The sequence below is a fragment of the Anser cygnoides genome, chromosome 16, assembly GCF_040182565.1.
Source record: "Anser cygnoides isolate HZ-2024a breed goose chromosome 16, Taihu_goose_T2T_genome, whole genome shotgun sequence".
Lineage (NCBI taxonomy): Eukaryota > Metazoa > Chordata > Aves > Anseriformes > Anatidae > Anser > Anser cygnoides.
Window position 1 is genome coordinate 2613858 of NC_089888.1, and position 23821 is coordinate 2637678.

At 39.3% G+C, this 23821-nt stretch overlaps 1 protein-coding gene across 1 annotated transcript; it reads right to left on the minus strand.

The window, feature by feature from the left end:
- Window positions 1-22630, minus strand: ARFGAP1 (ADP ribosylation factor GTPase activating protein 1). The gene is given in 15 exon segments (XM_048074755.2): window positions 1-4505; window positions 4960-5036; window positions 6188-6247; window positions 8258-8314; window positions 10187-10216; window positions 11539-11571; window positions 11910-11966; window positions 14210-14260; window positions 14262-14307; window positions 15017-15103; window positions 15860-15960; window positions 16833-17004; window positions 18484-18593; window positions 19496-19559; window positions 22480-22630. Coding segments are annotated over 14 exon segments (1296 nt in total). The 5' UTR covers window positions 19556-19559; window positions 22480-22630; the 3' UTR covers window positions 1-4150.
- Window positions 22631-23821: the final 1191 nt, after the last annotated feature.

A 23821-nucleotide genomic window follows, 5' to 3' on the forward strand; every position in this document is an offset into this window, starting at 1 on the left:
CTCCGTATCTTTTTGCTTTATTATAATGCTCTTTAAAAGATGACACTGCAGTACAAGCCTGGTACCACTCTACAGAACAATGAATAGTGTTCACTGAAATTGCCATTCCTGTGAACTTCACATAAAACACATCAGGAAAATTAAAGATACAGCACTCCATACTGACCAGGTTTCTGCTGGCATGAAAACGAAAAAGGGCTCGACGACTAGAGATCACTGTGAACCATGACAATCAAACTCTGATAAGGGGCATCATAATGTTTCTTGACTTCTCTTTAAATCACTGATGGCTCAAGCCTTCCTTGACAGCATTAGCGGAATTTAAAATCGCCAAAACAAGGTGAGAACTGAAATACCTTGGTTGACTGCAATTTTCAAAGAGGACCACTGTATCTTTAAGCGTATCCTGGATTAAACAACAAATGTTATACCTACATTTGTTATATTATTGCACAGATCATTACACTCATAAATACATTATGAACCCATGGAATGTTACATAGTCTGGCTGGGAAAATAAAAGCAGCAGCATTACCCTTGAGGCCTAAACCGCCAGGAGAGTTGGCCAAGCACTTCTTGAAAACATAGTGATTATTAAGAGGCACCAAGACACCAGTGAAACGTTTTAACATAATCTCTAACCCCCAGGATTAGCCCCAGTTCCTGGTTGGGAACACTCACAAAGTCTTTCACTCCTTTACAAGCAGCATGTAGTATGAATGTCTTGGTGTTTCCCTGATTTCAGTCTACCTGCAGGAATCCAGCTGCTCTATATTTTCCAAAGCTGAAGCCATACAAAGGAATAAAACAATTTGAAACATTAGGAAATTTAAATCCAACCTTGCAATGTCCAATTGTTCCGGTATCAATTTCACCTACTGCACTCTCTCCATGGCAATTTGCTTGTACGATTTAGAATTCTTACTAAATGGTGTGGCATTGAAAGGAAAGCAAAGCTGGTCACCCACCAAAAAGGTGAAGTGCACACAGCGACACCAAAGCTTTTCCAATCCATGTACTCAGATTCAACAGCTGTATCTTCAGTTAGACAGGCAGCCTCAGCAAGCTGTAACCAGTGCCTCTGTTTACAATGCTCACAATCAGGAAAAAAGAAGAAAAAAAGCAATTGGGGAGAGGAGGGGGGATTAAAAAGTCCAATTAAAAATGCTCCCTCCATACATAATTTCAAACTGCAGAAGCTTCTAACTATCTAATCTTAAACAAGAAGAAGAAAAAAAAAGTCCAGTAAAACGGGGGCTCTGTAACAGAAAATGCTCTCATTCCACCCCCTTCTTTGGGAGACATCATAAAACATTCAGATTCAGACAAGTCATAAAAAAAACACTGATTTGCCCATCAAACTGAAACCACTTGGTACATAAGCATTGTGGCTGCAGTTACACTTTCTGCCATTATATTGGTTTTTAGCCTCTTCCACTAACACCTTTCTGGGAGCTGCACCATATTGTTGTGTCTCCACAGGACTGCAAAGAGAGAAGGCAACTGGTTGGCCACTGCCCCCGGAACTGAAAGAAAAATCACTGCCCAAAGCAATACCTTAGTAGGGCTCTGGCTATTTACTTTAACGTAGAAGATAAAGTCTCAAAAACGCAGAAATAAATCCAAAAGAACAAACCAAAGGCTCATACCAATCATGGCTACAAGTGATGTATAAATAAACCAGTTTTCTCCTAGGCAAACCACACAGCTGCGACATACGCAAACTCGTCACACCACTGTCGACTGAAATAAACACCGCTGGGCTGAAATAAAGCCTGCCCTGCTATGAGCTATTTCAGGAGGTTTATGAAAGAGAAACTGCACCGAATTTGTACGCAGGAAGCTGAATCAGCTTCGCGTCACTCCAGACAGACAGCAGCAGTCAGACAACGCAACCCATCAGATGCATTTTGCTGTCATTTAACAGAGCTGGACTGTTAGCCAGGACCTGCAGCACCGCCTCACAGACGTGCATTACAGATCCGTGCTGTGCAGCAGACAAACGACAAGCAGGCAACAGAGGTATATGCATAAAAATACTGAGTTATGTTTGACATGCAATTCAGCTGTAACAAAGGTATAACGGGAGAAAAAGCTGAACAAAATCCTTGTGTTATAGTCAAGGCTGTAAACTTCTGCAATGGCACCGCAAGCAGCATTGTAAACCGAGATCTCTCACGCCTCTTCTGCTCCCAAAGGGTCGGCATGTCAGCAAGGATGCCTCAGGAAACTCGCATGGCTCAGCCTAAACTAGTGCCTGGGTCACGAGCAGCACCATGTCCTGTAGCACGAGCTTCGGAGACCGCTGTATCAATAGAAGCAAGGGGGGAAAGAAAAATAATCCTAACAGGACAGGGCTAGAGAAGACCAGAAAAATATTTTGTTGACCATCTGAGAGATCATACTAAAAGAATACAGAATCAGGCTACAGACACTTAGACTGCAAGCCTTTAATAGCTGCTGCTTTTGGGGGCGATTCATGATTCCCCTTCTCTTTCACCTTTTTGCTTTTTTATCTGCTGATTATGATTACTTTTTGGCATCTGATATTATCATATGATTGAAAACCTCTGTAACAAGGAAAAAAATGGAACATCATTTGAGGTAATTTCAACAACTTGGGTAAATCAATTGCTTGAGCAATAAACTAATTTACAAAATGAAAGGCTTTTTGGATAGGTACAAAGATTTACAAGGTCCACAGTAAAGAACTCCATGCTGCTACCAATACAGACTATGTAATGATATCATGATTTAAAGTTTGAGTGAGTTAATTATTTTCAGGCAGTGCACGTTTACAATCCACTCCCAAAAATAAAAGGGAATACACAGGACACCATTATTGTTAAAAGGAGTCACAGATCTTCTGTAAATGTTATGACTTGTATCATGCAAAGCAGTTTGCTGGGTCAAAACTGAGACACAACTGAATCTTCTATTCCATCCCTTAATGCTGACAAGGAGTTTCTGAAGTTTCCAAAATAGTATTTCTATAACAAGGTCCAGGAAGAAAACGTGGAGAAGTACATGACAGAGAGAGACACAGTTTGACATATTAAAGATCAATTTGGAAAACATCTGTTTAAATTAAGTTTTACTATTAAATCCAGACATCTACTCATCTTGAAAGGGGCTTGCTGCCAGCCTCTCTCCTCAACCGTCTCATATTTTCCATGCATTTTTTCCTTACTAGATTTTTTTAAAATAAAGTTGTTTCACTGCCAAGTTGCCAAACAGATGTCTAAAAGGCCATGAGCAGCAGAAAGATTTCATTTTTATCACAATAGATAAAATAGATGGGTAGAAGGAAGAAAGAGAAAAGACAGACCCTACAAAATACTCAAACTGTGGGAAGGGTGTAGGCAAGGACGGAGAACACACACCGTTGCATTATATCTGTGTAGGAGAGCTGCTCTTCTTGCTTAAGGGTTAAGAGTTTACGCAGTGCAAGGAGCAGCCATTCTGAATATCCATTGATAGGCTGTCAGAACGATGAGTTTACACAAATAATCATCTAGCTCTAGACTCCTTACTAATTCTAAGGGGAGAAAATAACTTCTGAAGTCTAAAAATCTCAAAAAGTTTTTTTAAAAAAAAAAGCTTCAATAAAAAGTATCTTAAAGACCGTTTCGAATTGCCAGACCTAACACTGTCACAGCAATCCATAAGGCATTTGAACTAGATCTATTCCACTGCAGACTGCTTTTTTAAAGGCTATCTTCTCAAGATACAGCCTGTCCTTTATTTGCATTAAACACCTCAGGTCATCTCAAATTATATGAAGACTGGATGGGTACCTGTGAGCTTACACATGCAAGGTTGTGGCATGAAAGCGTGCTTGCACTGATTTTTTTTTTTCTTTTGAACGTTGCTGTTAAAGTCAGTGTACCCAGCTTCAATAGTGCAAGGAGAATATACATTTAATCACTACCCTTAAAACTGGAAGAACCATCTTCATGTAATAAAAGATTCAGACACTTTTTTTTCCCCCCCTAAACTGGGATAGAAGGAGAGGAGAATGAATGGAAAGCACAAAAAGTAACAAATCATTAAGGTCAACCAAGATACTCCAGTTGTGTGTAAAACTTTCTCCCCTCAATCAGCCAGCACAGTTTCCCTTTCCTAGCTGTGCAAAACAGGGTTAACAGTTCTACCAGTTCTGGTTATCCCACCCATCATCAGCTGAAGATGCCTTTTTTGTTGCCTTAGGAGGTTTTTTGGTCTTGCTCTCCCCTCCTGTGTTTTCCCAGTTGGTCTCCCAATTTTCCCAACTGTCGCTGTTACTGTTCTTGTTGTTGGAGACTGTTCCTGAGCCCCACACGTCCCAGCTATCGGAGCTCTTCTTCTCTGTGGAATTGTCCACATAGGTCCAGCTCTCACTGCTTGGAGATTTATGAGCTTTCGGTGGGTCTGAGTTGCCAAAGGTCTCCCAGAAGCTTTGATCTACAGCATTGTTCTGGTAGCCCTCCCCTCCACTGTTCTGGTAGCTGTCTCCCTCAGCTGGTCTTTTATTGGCAGGGGTGGAGACAAAAAGGAAGGGAGAAATAAATTAGTTACGACAAACATGACAGTAAACAGAGATGACCACAAGGAAAATGATAATGCTACTGCCCTTTGCTCAAACAAAAACTACAGACAAAGGCAGAAGAACTAGATGTACTGTTCAGAATGGCGTAAGCTTATATTCTAGTTCACAGATTTTGGTAAAAGCCTAAAATACAAAGACAGTGGTGCATTTGGCATACGTTTAAAAATCAAAGTGCAGCGCACTATTTTGCTCTCAGACTGAAAAGAGCTTCATGTGCCCCTGAATGACATTACGGAAGGACTACGTTCAAAGCTTTCCCAAAAGACAGAACAATTTCTTCATATTTAAAAAAATACCTACTGCTATTATGTTGCAGAGAATATAAAATTGCGTGTTTGAAGAGATGCAGAAAATAACAACAAAGGAAATACCTTTCAGAATGATCATCTGGCTTGCCAGAAAAGAAAGTGGTGACATCTCGCCATCCCTTACTCCCAACTCCCTGAACCTAGAGAGGAAGAACACACTATTCATCTGGACCAAGCCAACATCCAAGTCCAACAGCAAAAGCCACAACACACTCTATCACTTGTTGAGATGAAAATAACATATTTCATGATAAATTTCCCTCAACCTACTAATATTTTTGATGGATAATTACATGGTTGATGTAAAAAGAACACATTTGACAGAACCATGCTGCTAGAACGTGTGAGAAGTAGCTAAAATTCAGCATTTTCACCCACTTTTGTCAGTAACAGCTTTTCAATTCTCTCCTACAATTTCTTGACAAAAACGCTGAAATTACATCTTACATAAAATTAAATTTAATGACAGCAGTGGTGTTTGGATGTTTCATGTAACTATTATTTATATTTTTAATGTTTTATAAACTTCCTTCATACAATATTTTAATGCTCATGTGAACAGGCCAAAAGTTGAGTTCTAGAACGAATATGCTAGGAGAATCATTCCAGGGTTGTTATTTTGGAGTGGCTTTGGATTAGGAACACAAATTCTGAAGTGACATCCATGGAAGTCACTATTCTAAGTCAAAAGATATGAAGGAAGAACCCTAGAATTCAAAGTTGCCAGGCTCTAAGCAGATCAGGTAACGTATCTTATTAACATATTCCCAACATTCAAGACACTAAACTGTTATATGATACAGCTGCTAGTGCTTGAAAGACAAACCTTCCTAGGTAATACTGTACAAATTATCAAAATATGCATTAGATTGTGCAGGACTTCTGTACCTAGCAGTTGTACAGAGCACTTACCAAATTACCAAGCAATGATTGCAAAAGAAGACAAAGAAAAAGGTATAGAGCATTAGTAAGTTTAACCATACAAATATAACACAAGCTGTCTCCATATTCTATAGCAGGCATTTCTTGTGTTTAGGATGCTGGTTGTCTTATAGCTCTACATCACGTCCTCAGTGAAACCATTACGAGGAGAGGACTGCATCATACCTGTGGAGAACTTGTTAAAATACTGAACTACACGTTGAAAGTTGCATCTTCCAAATTTATCTATATTCAACACAAGTACAGACTACAGTTGTGTTGCGGTTTTGTTTCACTAAAAACACTTTGAAAGAATATGGAGACTGGCTTGCTGTCTGGCCTCCTTAAAGGGAAGAAGGCCTCTTCATACCTTGCTGGCCAACTGTGACACCCCCACGGTGACCTCCTCAAAAATTTTCCCCTCTTTCACCTACGCGAATCAAAGTATCGGTCATTAGTCATAAAACAAAGTACTGTTGAAGCCTTAAGACAAATTTACTTGTGGTAACAGCTAAAACCAAGCTTAAAAAAAATAAAAACTGAAGTGAATCAAAATATACTTATGTCAAAGCTATCAAGGTTAAAAAAGTGACATAAATCCACTGATCTCCAATGGAGCAAAGCTCAGTCCTTTGAAGTTTGGGGGAATGTATTACTGACATACATTGAACCTGAGGAAGGTACCATTACACTAACGCTGAGCATAAAAAAAAGACACCAAAAAACCTGCCAACTTGACATTTTATAAGTATATTTTACTACAGAAGACGACCCACTTTGGAGAGATTAAAAACCTATTAGATCCATTTTATTCAAAATCTTTTATACATGCTTACGTAAATACTAAAAGGGCTTTGAATTTTGGTTAACCAGAATACAACTGGTGTCTGTCACCAATTAATAAATGGCAGCTGTTCCAAAGCAGGTGACTTCACATAATCCTATGTGCGTCAGGCAGAAACTACTGTATACATACTTCAGACAGTAACACTGAGAACTAGCAGCACAACCTCCTAAGGGAAATAACTCCTTTTTTTTTTTTTTTTTTAATGTAGAGGCCAATGTTCCTCATTAAATTGTCCTATAAAATAAGTCAGCTCAAGAAAATGCACCCTAAAAATAACATTTCTAAGCATTCTGAAATAAATTGTGGATAATTCTAGGGAATACAAAACCAAGTAGTGTGTTCTCCTGTGATTTGAAATGCTATGTAAAGAATATTAAATTAATAAAGGTAATGCAATAGTATTTTGTTATGTGATTAAATCATACTTTTCAAATTCAAAGTTAATCCACATCTTGAAGTGGTGGCATCACTTCTCTTATGAACGCAACATGAATCTGTTTTTATCAAACGATACATTTTGGGAAAAGGTATGTAGGTAAGTAGATCACAACATTCTCAGAAGAGCCTTCATCAAAATTTTGGAGCTGATCCAAAATTCTAGAAGCACAGGACAAACGCATGACAAATGGGAAAGATGCACTATCTTTTTTTTTCTTTTCTTTGAACATATGAAACAGGAAGGCAACATTTGACACTAGGGTGAAACTTTGATTAAAAATGGCAGGATCAGCTATCACTAATCACTTATGAAAACTGACCTTCCTGTTTGGTTTTTTTTTTTAAAAATATGCCCACTACTGACTGTCTTTATTTCCCCAGGTATGTGTGCTTTCCACATAACTGCTGTTGGAAGTGCTATTAGCTACATGTTCGTGGTCACTAACAACTCTAAGGGGAAGATTAAAAAAAAAAACAAAAAACCTTCAGACTATCTCAGTTTCCTAGAAACAGCACAACTAGAACTAGACAGGGTTTTATTTCAGACCACGCTTTCCTTATGAACACAGGCAAAACTTGGTATTAGCTACCAGAACGTTCTGAACGAATACTAAATAAAGGTTGCAAAAACATTTTTAATTTCTATTGATAAACAGTCCCCATTCATCCTAAACACATACTTCGCTCTGAACTCTACTGCCTCTGATGAGGCAGCAGATGAACTATAGATGCTCAAAGATGCTTAGTTGAATTTAAAGAAATGTTGATGGGAAGATGGGGAAAATACTATAAACTTAACACTCAAAGATATTAATAATAAAAAAGTAACTGATTTCTCTACCCATTTAGGGTGTATTTTCATCTTAGCCCATCTTCCGTTACTGAAACCATGAAATCTAAAAAAGAACATCTAATAGTAAAGAATTCAACAATCTTGTGGACATGGAAAATATTGCCAAGGGAAAATACATCCATTAACTTTTCTTTGCTGACATACTAGCTGTGAGTTATTTGATGCTTCCTCTTCACTGCTGTGCTAGTGTACGGAAAAAAAAAAAGACACTGGCAGCTCGGGCAGTTGTGTCAGTAGGAAACAATCACTGCCTAAATCATTGTAATCATGTTCTGTAAGTAATTTACTAGATCCAAAGTTACCTTTTCCTGTGCAGGTTTGAGAACATTTTCATTTAATGTCTGACCTAACTCTGATGCCTATTTAAAAGCAAAAACAAAAAGTCAGTCAGTTATATTTTCCTTAAAACAAAAACAAAAAAAACACAGCCGACGTTTTCTGCAGAGTAGTTTCTCAGCAGTGTCTCCAAAAAGAACACGAAGCCTTAAAGCTTTGATTTGTACAAGCAGAATGAGCTGAAAGCACACACAGCACGCTGCTGCAGAGAACAGACACAGATGCACACGGCAGTAGGTTGCTGGAGATGCCCAGAGCCCAAGCAAAATCTGACCTTGCACTGGAAGCAGAAGCAATGGTTCAACCAGCAAGAGCCCAGAAGAAGGGCCCCTTCTCTGCCTGCTGCTGAGAATTTGGAAGCACTGGCCTCGGCTGCCTTTTTCCCCACTCCCCTCCGTGACACTACTTGTAGAATTAGATCTTTTCAGACCATTTTTCACCAATTCTTCTGTCTCATAGTGCGCCTGTTGTCATCTATTAATAACAACCCAACTGTTTCTAAGCAATACACAAGAGGCAAGGTTGTGACAAAGACTTAAAATCTCTTTTAAGGCTCCAGGTATGCAGAGGGAGAAAATCGTGAACTTCAGAAATCTATTCCAATCCCGAAGAAGACGCACAAGCATGTTGCACTTTAGAGGCATCTTACAAAATGTGTGCCCACAGAGCAGGTCACAAAATGATGATATCGACAAAGACGGCAAGGCTTGCAAATGTTTCATTTGAAACCACTTCTTTCCCTACTACCGTAATAAGCCTTTGATTGATTTAAACTTTTCTTCAGAATTGCCACGTTATACAGATTAATTTCTCAATTCATGTAATTAGTCCAAAAGGGCCAACTTGCTTGCCAGACAAACATCATTCCCAACCATTAGCAAAGACTAATAATGTTTAATTTCTTACGGGTTTACATCCTATGCCTGAAAAACATTGGTTAGGGCGTGAGTATTCATCCATATTCTCTCTGAGGATAGAACAGCTATGAACATCCTTCTTCCACCGATTCCCAGGTGTCTAAAAAGCCCTTCCCTTAGCCCCATCACTGCTAGGACCTCCCACCACCCAACCACCGTTATATTACCTCCAATACTTCTGGCTCTTACCAGCTCAAAAATTATTTCAGAAGACAAAGGAAAAAAGGTAACCCCAATTTTATCTAGTAAGAAAAATGAATGTAGATCACATAAGGCTTGTCCACATTGGAAGCGAGGCTAAGGAAGCGTTCAAGAAAAACAAGAAAGGGGATTGAATAGGATTTTTCAAAGATGATAAATCCCTTGGAGCCTATTGAACCTGCCAAACTGACTGTTTATATTACAGAATAAAAAGTATAACATACCAGTGGTTGAGCTGTGCTAGCTAAAATTATTGCTAGTATCAAGAAGAATTCTCGTATAAATCCATTTACTCAACCACTTAATTTCATAAATACAGCAAAGGGAGGTTTAGGTAGTTAAGTTTCCTTCTGAATCACTTCTTTATCTTTACTGGTTTTGAATATAGGATGGCACCTTACACACCATTACAAACACTACATAATGGTGCATTTATTAAAGAATTTGCCTTCGAACAACACCCCAGAGGAGTTCTGTGTATACTGCATTCCTGGATCAGACATGCAAAAGGAAATCCTGAAATCACTGTTTATGAGGAGCATGGAAAGAAGTACAGAATGCTTTCTGAGAGTGCAGAGCCCGGACATCTCTACCCATTTTAACCTATATTAAGTAGGTTTGAAGAAACATTACCATATGAAACACACAAAATTATTCTAAACAGACTTGACTCAAGGCAAAAAAAAAAAAAAAAAAGACAGCTCAAGAGCAAATGAGCATATTCAGCACGAACAGTGACAAGGAGTCCATGCACAAGAACATATGTGAGGGCGTTACCGGCTCTGGCTGCTGCTTGTAGCCCCAAAACTTTACCCAGACAGCAAAAGAGAAAGAGCAAGGAAGGTAGAAGAAGCAGCTTTTAGCAAAAAATTGGAAGCACTTTTTTAGGCAAGTTAAGTAGCATGAATCTTCTTCAACTTAACATCTACTGACAATACAAACAGTGCGTGTGTGTGGTCACTGCACACTAAATACACTTGTAGTCAACTGATTATATCAAAAAGATGTTACATCTGTTTTACAGAGCGACAGAACAGATGTTTCAGGAACAAAATTTAAGCTTCAATAACACGGCTTAGGCTCCAGGGCACCATAATGCTGTGGTTCTTGTCAGTAGATGTGAGGAGCTTTTACACTTAACTTTTTATTTACATGTGTTAATAAAACCAAAAGAATAACAGTTTTCTAAAGGGGAAACTGCTGGATGGAGTGAAAAAGGCAGACTTATTATACAGTTTTTCTTCGGTAAGCCAAGCAGCAAATATTTTAGAAGCTTCTAAGTATCAAGTTTGGGTGCATTCATGAGACATTTTTGTTAATCTTGAAAAACATGCACGGGTTTGGCAGAGTAACGATATCCTACTGCACACATCTCCTGTTTGAACACCAACACCTGCAGGTTCACATTCGTGTTGCACAACAGCATCCTAGCCATATCAGAAAGCTTGCCAGGCTAGGGCTGCACATGTAAGCGGAGTCACAGTTCAAAGTACTACCCTATAAAATATATTCATACATACCAGTCCTCTCCCTCAGAACACTGGAACTTTAAGAATCCTATTATTTTCCAGATTTTCACATTTGAATTTAAATCTTTTCTGTGCAAACAGATCTTGCTTATGTCACAGCTCTGCATAATTCAAGTCTAGCTGCCTCTGCTTTAACTTTGGTTTGAAAGAGGAAATGCTTTTAGGAATTTTTTAAAATGCACCCAAGCAAGTTACCTTAATAATATTAAGCAGTTCACATTCGTAATATCTTATTAGGATTTAGGAATGGCTTGCTTTACATTAGTTTACCTAGAGAAGAAAACTACTTTAAGACAGACAGCATTTAAGCTTCACAAAAATATGGGTATTTCACATCCACAAACATGAACTGAAGCATTTCATTCTACTGCCTACTGAATACACCTGACAGCTACAAATACAGCAGACTATCAGTGTTTGTTTGCTGCTTAATTTGATCACAGTAGTTGATTACAATTCCCATGGAAATAAAAGCAAGAACCTAAAAATTGCTGTGCACCATGAAGGCTAAACACAAAAATTTGAATAAATCGGTACAGGCAAATGCGTGACATTTAAAGCCAATTATTGTCAAGAAGACCGAGTTAAATTTATAATCACCTTTTGACTTGCTTGAGATCCAAATCTGGTAGCCTGTGAAAAGAAGTAAATACATTCAAATTTTAAAATAAAAGGTTTTATTCTTAGTAAACGCACACATTTGAAATGCTTTGTGATCCTTTCCAAGATGAATGGAAAATTTACAATTTAGAAAAATGATTATACAGAAACATGAGAAATACTTAAGACAGAGATGAACATTCACTGTGCATCTATTTCATATGGCATAGGCAAAATAGAGCAGAATCTATTAATTATTAATCTATCTTGGTAATACTTTTAAAGATACATCCCTTTGAGAAGTCAGATCACAATAATGGAACCTCTTTTAGCTTACAAGAATTATACTGAAATGTTTTGTATTTACTTACACCCTCTTTAGCAGCTGAGGCAATCTTGCTTGCTCCAGTTGTAAAACTGCTCCATCCCTTTAAAAGAAAGTAAGAACGTGGTAAGTTGTATGTGAATACTAATATAGTGAACACTTGATTATTACCTATTACATACTAAATTAAGCCAAAATGTGCTCCAATACAGTCTGTCTCACGGTCATAAGAATTACTTGCTAACAAGAACAAAAATTATAGTCTCACACTTGTCTGTAACAGACCAACACACTTCCATCCAAACTTCCAATAAAAATACGAAGCAGCAAATAAAGCTTCAAGCTGCTTGTTTCTTGCAAACTTCACCTTTAAAAATAAGCAAAACTTCTTTATGCCTCTTTGGTTCTTCGAAGATCCGAAAACTACCACCACAGTCAAGATTTGGCCATTTCTTAGCAGACTTTTACATAATGAACCAGAAAAGTTTTCTTCTAACTATTGATTGTCAGACGCTAAGAAGCCAGCTAACAGAAAACGAAGCAGGAAAGCGATTCTGTTTTTTTATCATCATTAAAAATCATTTCTCAACTGTTTAGATTTCATGTTTTGTTAGCAACATTCATCCAGAAACCATCCAGCAAAGCAAGTGAAAATAAATCATATTTCATGGGCAAAACCCAGAAACAAACATTTAATACGTCTGTGGTTCTCTTTGTTTATAATAATGCAGAAACACATAACAGGATTTTTTCTTTGCAGGCAAGGCGATGTCTTGTAGTTTTTACCCTAAGCACAATCACATGGGCCACAAACGAAATCTAAATTGCAATTTTGTCTGTTAGTTACAGAATGAGTTGAACAGCGTAGTGAGTATGAATTAGAAACACAGAAAACAGAAATGCTCCAGTACAACAGCAGTAGAAAATAAATGTATATATGTAAATGTAGCATGCATGAGGAAAAATAATTATACACATCACTAGGATGTATAATATGTCTTAAAATTACACTGTAGTATGCATCTGTGGTCACAAGAGGGCATTTTAATCGTAAGTTTCAAAAAGATCATGTATTCAAGTAATAGCTGACAGTAACTCAGACAACACAGTACCAACTCTTGCTGTCTTAGCACATCTGCAATCTATTATAGATGGGGTTTCTAATTTTAACTCTCTGGCCTCCAGTTTATGACATAAGTAGAAGACATTCAGCAGACATGTAAGTATCCTATAGGATCACCTGCAATACTGTTCAAAGGCTCAGGTATTACCTTTTTCTGTTATGTTCTAGCGGAGCCTGGTCTGGATATTCAGACTGTGCTCCACTACACTAGTCAAGACTTCTGAGGAAATTATTTGAAAGTTTTGTGTCAGTTACAAGAATTTAGTAGTTTTTCTCACATGCCTCCCAGCTGTAGAGGAAGACAGAACTGTAGTGCACTCAATGGGTAATTCAGTCCCCTATCACAAGCATCTAAACCCTTACATTTTATCAGATACATCTTTAAAAATCTTGTTTTTTTCCCTCACTGTTAACGACAACCAGAAGTCTGTTCCAAAGCCTAATTGCTCAAATTTTAAGATAAGTAACCACCCATAACAACTTCCAAGCACATTAACACGAGACCTTCTATATCCAAATCATATGAAGATGCTCTACAGAAGACTACCGACCACTAACCCTGGCAGAAAACCTTACTACATTTCAAAGAGATTGCAAATGCCAGATTTTGTCCTGCACTGTTACTTTCCAGCATATCAAAGCACCTGACTTTATTCCCCATGTTCTTTCAACAATACATCTCTCACCGTCTCTACTTAATCATGACAACTGCTCAACCATATGCTGTTAGGTCTTCATGCCCTGCCAAAAGTGTTTCAAATGTTCTCATCACTGTTCAGGGCTTCTAGCACCATATACATGAACGTTTCAATTGTTTTCCACTGAACATAATATAGTTCATCTGTTTGGAGCATTACCACCCCAACTACTATTATCCTCTCAAGTTAAACTTTTATTCATTTGTTTTCTGTGCTCCAAAGGCTGTTAAGTATTAGTTCCTACTTCATTGCTATATCCTCATTTCAAAGAACTGATCTCAGACATGATGCTTAACTTTTGTTCAAAGTGTCCCCTTCTTTTCATCTTTTAAAGTCCTCCAGTATTTTCCTCACAATGAGAATAGTCCTAGTCCTCTACATCTTTATCTACTTGCAGTCTTTATTTTTTCTCCATTTATATTCTAGTAAGAGAGGATGAAACAGAATAATATACTACTAAATAAATAAAATGCTACAGAATAAAATACTACTTCAGGTCACAGAAATCTTCAAACACGTCCTTACAGAGTACAGCGAAGACATAGCATTATTCAGGAAGTCATCCTCCTTTTTTTGGAGGGGTTACTGTGTTTCCAAACCCCACGTAGCGATTCTCTTGCCCACTACAATAAGAAAATGAATAAATAGGATCCATATTAGCATACACTCATTAAAATCATTAAACAAAAGTATAACGGAATAATTGTTTAACAGACTTTAAAATATACTTGGAAGAAAAAAACCCTTGTAGTGTTGACATTTGCATGAGCACTTAATTCCTACGTCACCTAGCACCCAAAAACACAAAACCACCCACTTCATAGAGACATAATACCCAAAAAGGTCCACTGGTGAACCCTTGCAAATTAAGGTGTCTCCTATGCAAGCTAATGTCTTCTTAATGTTTCTCCAACACATCACTCAGATCAGAAATCTGAGTAAATCTTAATGAAGATATATGAAAATGGGACAAGAAGAGGAGGAAAAGTGTCAGCTTTATCAATATCCCCATTTAACCCAAAACACTGTAAGATGCTATACACACTAAGAATGCCCTAGTTTGGAGCCTACCACAGTAATATTTGGATTTACTAGCTCTTTCTTGAATGCTATCCAAATATTTTTGTTACAAAAAATACATTAAAAGGCTTCTTCCTTCCTCTTTTCCCTCATTATAAACTATCAAAATGTTTTTAATAGTCACCAAGATGCAACTGTTAACTAGTATGGCCCAGTGAATCAGCATCACAGTTGCCCAGCTGCAGTGTAAGGTCCCACTCTTTGTAATACTACAGGACCAGGCACACAAAAAGTTAATAAATATTGCATTACCCTTGATAGGAGTTGACATCATCATTTAACCAGTCTTCAAAAGCCTTGTCGGAAGAGGCAGTTACATTCTGAGGTTGTCCAGCAGAACTACTGAAATGAAAGATTTAAAAGAATCAAACTGTGTAAAGCAAAAACCACTAGCTCAGCACTGCATCTTGTCATATATCATCATAAAACAGGCACAAAATTGATTACTTCTTTAGTCTATCAAGTAGGGAACTGTAACATAACCACTAAAAGCCACTGGAGTATTGAATGAATAAAGCAACACAGACTACGCTTCTCAGACCACTGTAGCCCACTGAACCTGCTGGATGACGGCCAGGCACAAAGCACCCGTCCATCTGATTTATAATTGCTTTTTCAGTTAACTTGATTCCTTCTGCAAGGAATAACAAACATACATGCAGAAGCAGAAACACAAAACTGCAGTCCAGCTTTGATGCTCTTATTTGTAATTAGCACCTTAAGGAAAAGCCTGTGCTTCTTTGTCACCAGCACTCAATCACGAACTGGAGCAGAACTGTAGTTAAGGTAGGGCTGTGACACACCGTGCATGACTGACACAATGATGAATCTCAGGTGTGCTACAAGGCAAGGGAAAAACAGTATGTCTTGTCCTCCTCTCTTACTCAATTGTCTCTGCCACGTTTTTTTTTAAGGTTAAGGTGGAAGGAGTGTGAATTACAGAAATTAGGACTCTTGCTAAAGTTTAGGAATATGAGGAAGCAAAGAAATGCTTGCTCAGCCAACACTATCAACAGAATAAAACCAGCAGACATTCAAGCATCAGGTTTTGATCCTGATGTTGCTATACCAACATTAAATAACAAGAATATATACCGATGAGTGGAAGAGAGAGATGTTTTAGGCTGAGGTGGTGTCCAGTTCCTGGCAGGAGAAGTTTCAATGGACCATTCCTTGCCTTCAGCTACTGTAGCAACCTAAAAGGGGCAGGAAAACAATCAAAATCCTGGGTACAAATTTTCATGAGAGATGTACACTGGTCCTATAAAGCAAGAATAAGTCAATTCACTGCCAGTTACAGAGATCAATTAATTTGTTTTCAATAGAAACTCTATTTTTTTTTTCTTTTGAATGTTAGGCTAGCAATGTTAAATTGAACACTGGTTTTATTTCAAGTAACTTCAAGCACCTTCTTCCAAACTAGCCTGTTTGGTCTGAAAAGCAAAGATTAAGTTAATTCACAGACACCCATCTCCAATCTCCTAACAATGGAGACACAGTTGGATTTACACTCTTCTTTAGGGTGGCTAGAACACATATGCAGAATTTAAATGTTCTCTATGCCTACTTCAAAGAAAGAAATCAGACTTCACTTCTTTCCCCTATACTGCTCCCCCAACGCGAGTCATAGCTGTCAAATAATGGTCTTGCCACAAAAATTCCACAGACCCCCACTTTGCATGCTTAAAAAAGCTGCAGCACAGGACTTCAGAATTATTTGCCTTCACCAAGATACTCCACTTTCAGACAGCTGTCTCTTATCCCTTGCAACTTCTACAGAAGCAGAGAGACAATGCACATAACAAACCTCAAAGCTGCACAAGTAGTCCCATGAGCACAGAATGTACCTTCCTACCACCTCACTGGCAGGGTCAGCATAAAAATGCAGTATCCTCGTAAGTCTCTAAGCTCATGAGTTCAACTTGTATTTTTGGTTGTTTTTTTTTTTTTTTTTTTATAAACCACACACATAAGAAGACTTACCAGCAACCTTTAAAGACCAAGTGCTGACAAAATACTTGGAGGTTTTCAGATAGCAGGGGATGAGGACACACACCTCTGAACTTACCTGATCTCTAAAAAGAGCTGCAGCTTTGCTGTTGTACTTCTCTTGCATTGTCCAGCAGGGATCATAGTCATCTTGAGACTCCAAGAACTCTCGAAATTTGCTGTTACCTCCAGCCTTCATTTTCTCCAGCTCAATATCCTTCCATTTGTCCATAGTTACAGAGCGTACAAAACTGCAAATTGATTTAAAAAAAAAAATCACAAATTGTTATAATTTACTGCTATGTTGTCCAGGACAAAAAAAAAAAAAAAGAAAAAAAAAGTTTATTGCAACCTATCTCAAAGGTTAGGTGTACAGAAGTGTTAAATAAAACACTCGCAAAGTAAAGAAAGAAAGAGCATCTTAAAAAGGCGGTCAAATCCTCACTGAAATAAGCAAAAATAAACTTCTGGCACTTAAAGGAGACTGTCAGTAGAAGGCAAGCAACAACAAAAAAACACTTTCTCCAACAAGCTTGGAAACCTAGCGCACTATATAAAAGAAAACTTGTCCCATACTTCTTTATTCTTAAATTTCCTTTTCCTGTCTGTTTTCATGTTTCCACAATTACACTCAGGTAATCTGCAAGAACACCTCCTGCCCCATTTCATGCTTCTGCTCATAATAACCATCAGGTACTGACAACTCAACCGCCTCGAACAGCCTACACTAACATTTACCATGACCTCATCCCAGGCATTTATGACTGCAGTTAACATCCCAACTCTGCTTTGGGGCATAAATTCTTGCTACTTACTGCTCATTAAATTATATTAAAAAAAAAAAAAGCCCTACTGTTAAATACAAGTCACAGAGAAAAAAAAAATTGAATCATCCTCCTCAACAAGGCTCTTTAAAACTTGAAAGTTGACCAATTTCTTTCTTTTTGTCCCAAAATAAGTACCCTTCATCATATCTTCATGTCAGTAATTTGTATTTTCTTTCATATAACACATGAAATATGTCCACGCTCTCATTTCTTACACTATTTGTACTCACTAATGAGCTTCAAATCTTCCCCCTGAAAAGCAAATCACATAATTCTGAATGGCCTCCTTGCTTTGGTGGTCTCCTTATTGGACTTTCTCTCTCTTGTTTGGGAAGCTATGCCATGTTCTGCCCCTATTATATAGTGTGAGTCCCTACAACACTTAACAGTTCTTATTCCACAGTTTCCAGGCTCAGTAAAGTATGTTTCTTGGAAAAAAAATAATTTATATTAACAAAAAATCTCTTGAATGGAATAAAATTATTTTATACACTTGTATACACTACAGAAGCATTCTGCAACCATACTGTGACTTTTTTTTTTGCACAACTCTCAAGCTGCTCTAGTACTACTTCAGTTTTAATTGATGAAGATTATACAAGATTAAAAAAAAAATAAAAGGAGGACTAGCACAATGTTGTCAAACACCCCAGCACAACCTCAAGATGTAGTTGGAGATGTTACTTTCTAGAACTGGGCACAACACAGCTGCATCAATGCAGCATGTGCTCCAACTAATTACAGAGAAGACCCAGAGACTAAAGCTCACTTTGGAGAGGAGCACGAGGCAAAACTGTCTGTGGAACACTGAAACTGAGACATTGTGCACCCCTCCCAAACCACACGTTCTGTTCACAGCCATAGCGCACCCCAAGGTAACCCAGCTTAGCCTGAAGGGCTGACCTGAGGTGAACTCCCAAGCCTCGGTGTTTTCCTGAGCACTCGAGACAGATCCAAATTCCATAGGTCACACTCACCCACTGGGGGTTAAACGCACCACACTCAAAACAGACCTGTAAGAGGAAATAAAGTCATCTCTACCTTGTAATCGACCCATGCCCACGTAAAGTTTTCAAGGTACAGCTCAAAAAGTCAAGTCATGAAAACATCACACGCCGGAAATAAATTCAGAAGGGAGAGTTCCTTGTTTGGAAACACCTCTCCTTGGAGTATAAGCTTTCTTTGAATATTTATTTATGCTGAATGGAAAGAAATACTCATTAACTTAACCTGAACTGGACTGTAAAATTACTCTACCAAGTACCAAACGCCAGTAAGGAAATACAAATAAGAGAGTTGAAATTAACGCACAAAAAAGTCATCTTGATATCATACTCAGATTGTTCTGAAGGAGAAGAAATTAACCAAACTGAATTCTTGAAGTTTACTTGGCAAAATACAAATAAAACATTTAAAGTTTGAAACATTCATTCAGACGTACTACAGCGTGGCAGTAAATTGCAAGATGACAGTAGATCAGACTGGAGTTTGTTTTTTTTGTAATAGTTTTTTTGCTCATACACCACAATAACTTCAGTTCTTATGAATGCAATCACCAGACAAAATTGAATACGTAAACAAAAATGAACCTGTCTGTGGGCAGGGATTATCAAGCCACTTGAAATAGGCAGTTTAATTAAGTTATGCCCAAGACATCACTTGCTCAGAAACTACGGGTTACAGCATTCCTAGAATCTCTGAAAGACTTGCGCCAAATGTACAGCCACGCGTTACAATACATATGAATAAAAGTTGCTAGAGCCAACAAATGTGAGATATCCACATTTCTATACGTTACCATTAGTTAGATATACAAGTGCTATAAATGGGTTAACTCTTATGGACAGCAACATACACCTGGAGTAGATAAAAAGAAAAATTAATTCTAGGAAACTAAAGATCATAATTTTCTCACATTATTCTCATCTTGTGCTCTGACTTCCTTAAGAACTTTCCTTGTTCTTGGACTTGCCATGATTCTACAAAGGAAAAAACAAAATGTGAGTCATGTTAAAGGGTACGATACTGGTAAGATGTTCAGCACTACACAAGCATGATCTCTACGAAAAAGAGCTCACAAACAAAACCACTGAATCATAATCAATTACAGGAAAAAAAAAAAGAAGAAAAAAAAGAAAAACCCACAATCTTACTTCTCCATTTACTTCATACGGTTTTGGGAATTTTAGTCATCCTACCTCACTTGCTGGAAAGCTATAATTCAGCCATAGCTGAAAAGGCAGGGGGAGGATAAACGTGGAAACTCTTCCTTCTGTGGCGTACGTCCCACCAAAACAGACACTGACGCTGCTTCCAGAGCCATCCGGCACCCTTTCTGAAAGCACTTTTTTATCATTCATGATTACATGGAATCATATGCATACAAATAAACTGACCTAAGCAAAGAATAACAGGGACTCTTGCACTTAATAGTGCTGAACACATTGCTAAAAGAACACTCTATTAGAAGACACGCAAAAAAAATATCTTAATTTACCAGAAGGATTGAGTTTCCTTATCAAGGAAATTCTAACAAAATAAGGCAACTACTGGGGTCTCTTACACAAAACAGAATTTTAATTCCAGCAAGTCATCTCTAGCTGGCAGACCACATCATCTTACTCAATTTGTTACAAAGCGTGAAATGCAGCAGCAGGGAGCAATGGCAAGCTACAGATAAAATTCACATTAAGAAAGAGATGCGACTCACAGTATATAGCCTGGAAAAAACAAAGGACACAAAACACCCATGACTGAAAGAAATGCAGTGCAGGATGCAGCACAAACTGCAAGTTACGATAAAAAATGAATTCACATTTCCAGCTATTCAGTAGTACAATATTTAAATGAATTTTAAATAACGTCTCTTCTTCCTTTTTACTTCCAGTTGCTTTTTTCATTTCTACTCCATAAAAGGAACCTCTAAGATGTAATAAAACACACAGAAGTCACCAGGCTGACTAGAAACAGCACCAACTACTGAACGCCAAGCGTACTGGTCAGTCAAGACACAATGCAAAAAATAACAGGTCAGCGTTTCTACCAAATCCTGGTCTGAGAGGCAGAAGCATCTTCATTTCTACGCAAGTGTTTGCCATTTGTTCACTGTGCAATTTAACTAAAGTCCTTAGTTCTCAAATTATAAAAAGGATTGATAACCGTGCAGTAATTTTAAAACATAAATGATTAAGTGTTACAAACAATTACTGCAACCCAGCAGAGGAGGGAGGGAGAATATATCTTTATTTAGAAAAGGAAGACTTTAAAAAAAGAGTAAAACCCTACGAGTAAGAAAACTACCATTAAATTTGTAGAATGTGACAGTGTCAATTTATTAGACATCTGTAAAGCAAAACAGATTTCCTGTGAATCCCAGCCACAGCAGTGCAATAGAACAGCGTAAATACAATTATACACATCACCAGCTAAGACAACACGGTTTGGAAAGAAATATCCTCAAAATCTTATCTACGCATTACTACAATTAAAAGCGGAAGTTATCTGCGGCAGAACTCACCTCCTTCATCTAAAGAACTTATTCCTTTGTAAACATTTTGTTGACAAGCCGTTAATTCTGTATAACTTAAGGGACAGTGCTTTCACTGAAGTTTAGATAATGCTACCTTTCTATTTCAATTAACTTCTATTAAACAAAAACAGATAAATTGTGAAAGAATTGTTTTAGACCGAAATGGTTACTGTAATTAATGATGAATGAGTAAAATTACCCTCCAAGCTGACAGAGGAAACAACTGCTTTTTTTGCTTTTTTGAACGAAATCCTTTTATCAAAAGACCTTTGGCCAACTTCAAACTGAACACATGCCCATCCCTAAAACAGCAGCTTCCCTAATCAAGCCCCCAGGTGTCTCTGGTGGGATGGCAGAGCTTCACCCATGAATAGGAGAGGGTAACTACGGCCATCAGCTTCTTGCCTTTCTTCTACCCCATCATTTGGAAATGAAAGGAAGTGGACAAGGATGTGGGGAGAAAAAAAACACACTCAAGTTCTAAGTTTTGTAAGAGCACGTAACTGTTTTAGAGCCTAGCCTACTTTCAATTTTATTTTACCACAAAACTGAAAGCAATCAAATTATCACAGTTGACCTGAGCCACAGAGATGACCAGGCCCATCGTCCCTTAACAGCAGCTTAACTTTCAGGCAGTAAACGTCCAAGTAACAACTTGGTGGACAGCCTAAATAAGTACTGAGCATTTTCATCTGATGTAAATGCTCATGAGCAGTAAAGAAAACGTTTAATTTAGGAATAAGTTTTCACTGAAAATATCAGTATCTTGGACTAAGGATTGCAAGGTGGAAACATCCAGCTTCAGACCTATTGGTCTCATGCTGGGACTTCCCCATCAAACAACCTGATTACGGTTGGACCAGATGATCTTGGAGGTGTTTCCCAACCTTAACGATTCTGTAATTCCAGAGCAAAACTAGGCATGCACCACAGGGGCTTCTATCTGAGGAACGTCTAGCTCCCTAAAAGCACGCATAAAGGCAGGAGCGGCACCATACACCTAAGTCGAAGGGAGCTGTAAAGGGACTTTGCTCCTCCGATGCAGCAGCAAATTCACACAGCTGGCCTGCAAGGAGCTCCGTGATTCACCAAGCGTGCGATGCCGCCTGTGTGACTTTGTGTGCCTCAGGGACCCCAGCGGGTCCCACCGGGGGAAAAGACCACAGGGGCTTTGCTGGCTGAAGGAAGTTTTTAACCAAATTCCATGGTGCAGGCACGATTCACTCGTACATATATGTCTATATATTAACAGTTCGCTTTTTATATATATTACATAGATATTCACATATACATATATATATATTGACGTGGCAATAAATCCGTTACCAAAGGCCTGCAGCCCTGTGTTCTCAGTCCCACCACCACCTTACCATAAGCTTCCCAGAGGACGAGGGGCTGGCGATATTTTCAGGCTATTTTCAGGCTAACCGTGAACCGAGCAAGCCGGAGCCGCGGCGAGTCCCGGAGAGCTGCCTCAGTACATGGCCAGGTTCCCCGCGAGCACAGCGCGGCTTCTTCTTTCTAGGAATAAAAAAAAATAAATAAAAGAGATAAAAGAGATGAAAACCGGACGCCGCTCGCAGCAGCACAACGCCTCCCCCTGCCACGCCAGCGGGCTCCCGGCGCCTCCCCGCCCCCCGCCTCTCGCTGCCGGGGGAGCGGAGCCCCGAGGCCGGACCCGGGCGGCCCCGGAGCTGTGGAAGGGGCCCCGGCAAGGCCCGGGGAACGCACCGGGAAGCCGGCCCCGGCACCCCCGGTACGCCCGGTCCCGCCCGGCGCCTCACGGCGCAGCCGCTGCCCCCGCCGCGACCGGCGACGTTGCAGGGCCGCGAGGAATTGTGGGCGCCGGCCTTAACCCGCGCCGGGCCGGCACCGGCACCGGGACCCGGACCCAGCCGGGGGGAAGCCGGGGCCGAGCTCGGCTGAGGTCCGGTAGCCCCGAGGGGCCCCGGTGCGAGGGGGCAGCGGCCGGTTCTGGCTGCCTCGGGGGGGCCGGAGCGGGGAGGGCGAGCTGGAGTTGAGTTTTAAGGAGCCGCGAGAGGCTTACTGCCGTCGTTGTGGGGTTTTAGAGCAAAAAACAAACCAAAAAACAGTCGCCGCTGGGCTTGGGGTAAAAAATCGTGACGTGAAAACTGGATGGAAAAAATGGGAAGAAGGAAACGTTAGAGAAAATACTGGGAAATTATTTTTTCAGAGGGCTGGCTTCAGGCCTTCTGTGTTAATGTGAAGGTTTTATGTGCGGGTTTCAAATAAAAAACGCTCATCGAAATTAGACTTCAAGACTTTTTATTTCCAAATCCTGCTTTTGGTAAAGGAGGTATTTAAAAATGTTAAATTATCATTTTTATTTTTTTTCCTAAGGGGGAACAGGTTTGTGTCAACCAACCAAAACCAAGCTCGGCCTTGTCCATGGGCATCTGTTTTTCCTGGGTGTTTGGTTCACTTCCAAACTGAAAACCTGGAATTTTCAGGTTCCCAATGGATATTGGGGCTGCAGGCCTCTGGGCGGCGGGTGCCACGCAAGTGAATTCTGTCGAGGTCAGGGGCTTTGGGGGCTTGCACCTGAGGCTGAGCGCTCCTGGCCTGCAGACCTCACTGCCCGGAGGAAGATTTCCTTTCGTTGCCATCCAGCGATGCTCCAAAGGTGGTGGGGAATCGGAGGATATGAGAAGAGAACGTGGAAGTGCTTTGTGATGGTTGCAGGCCTGTGCC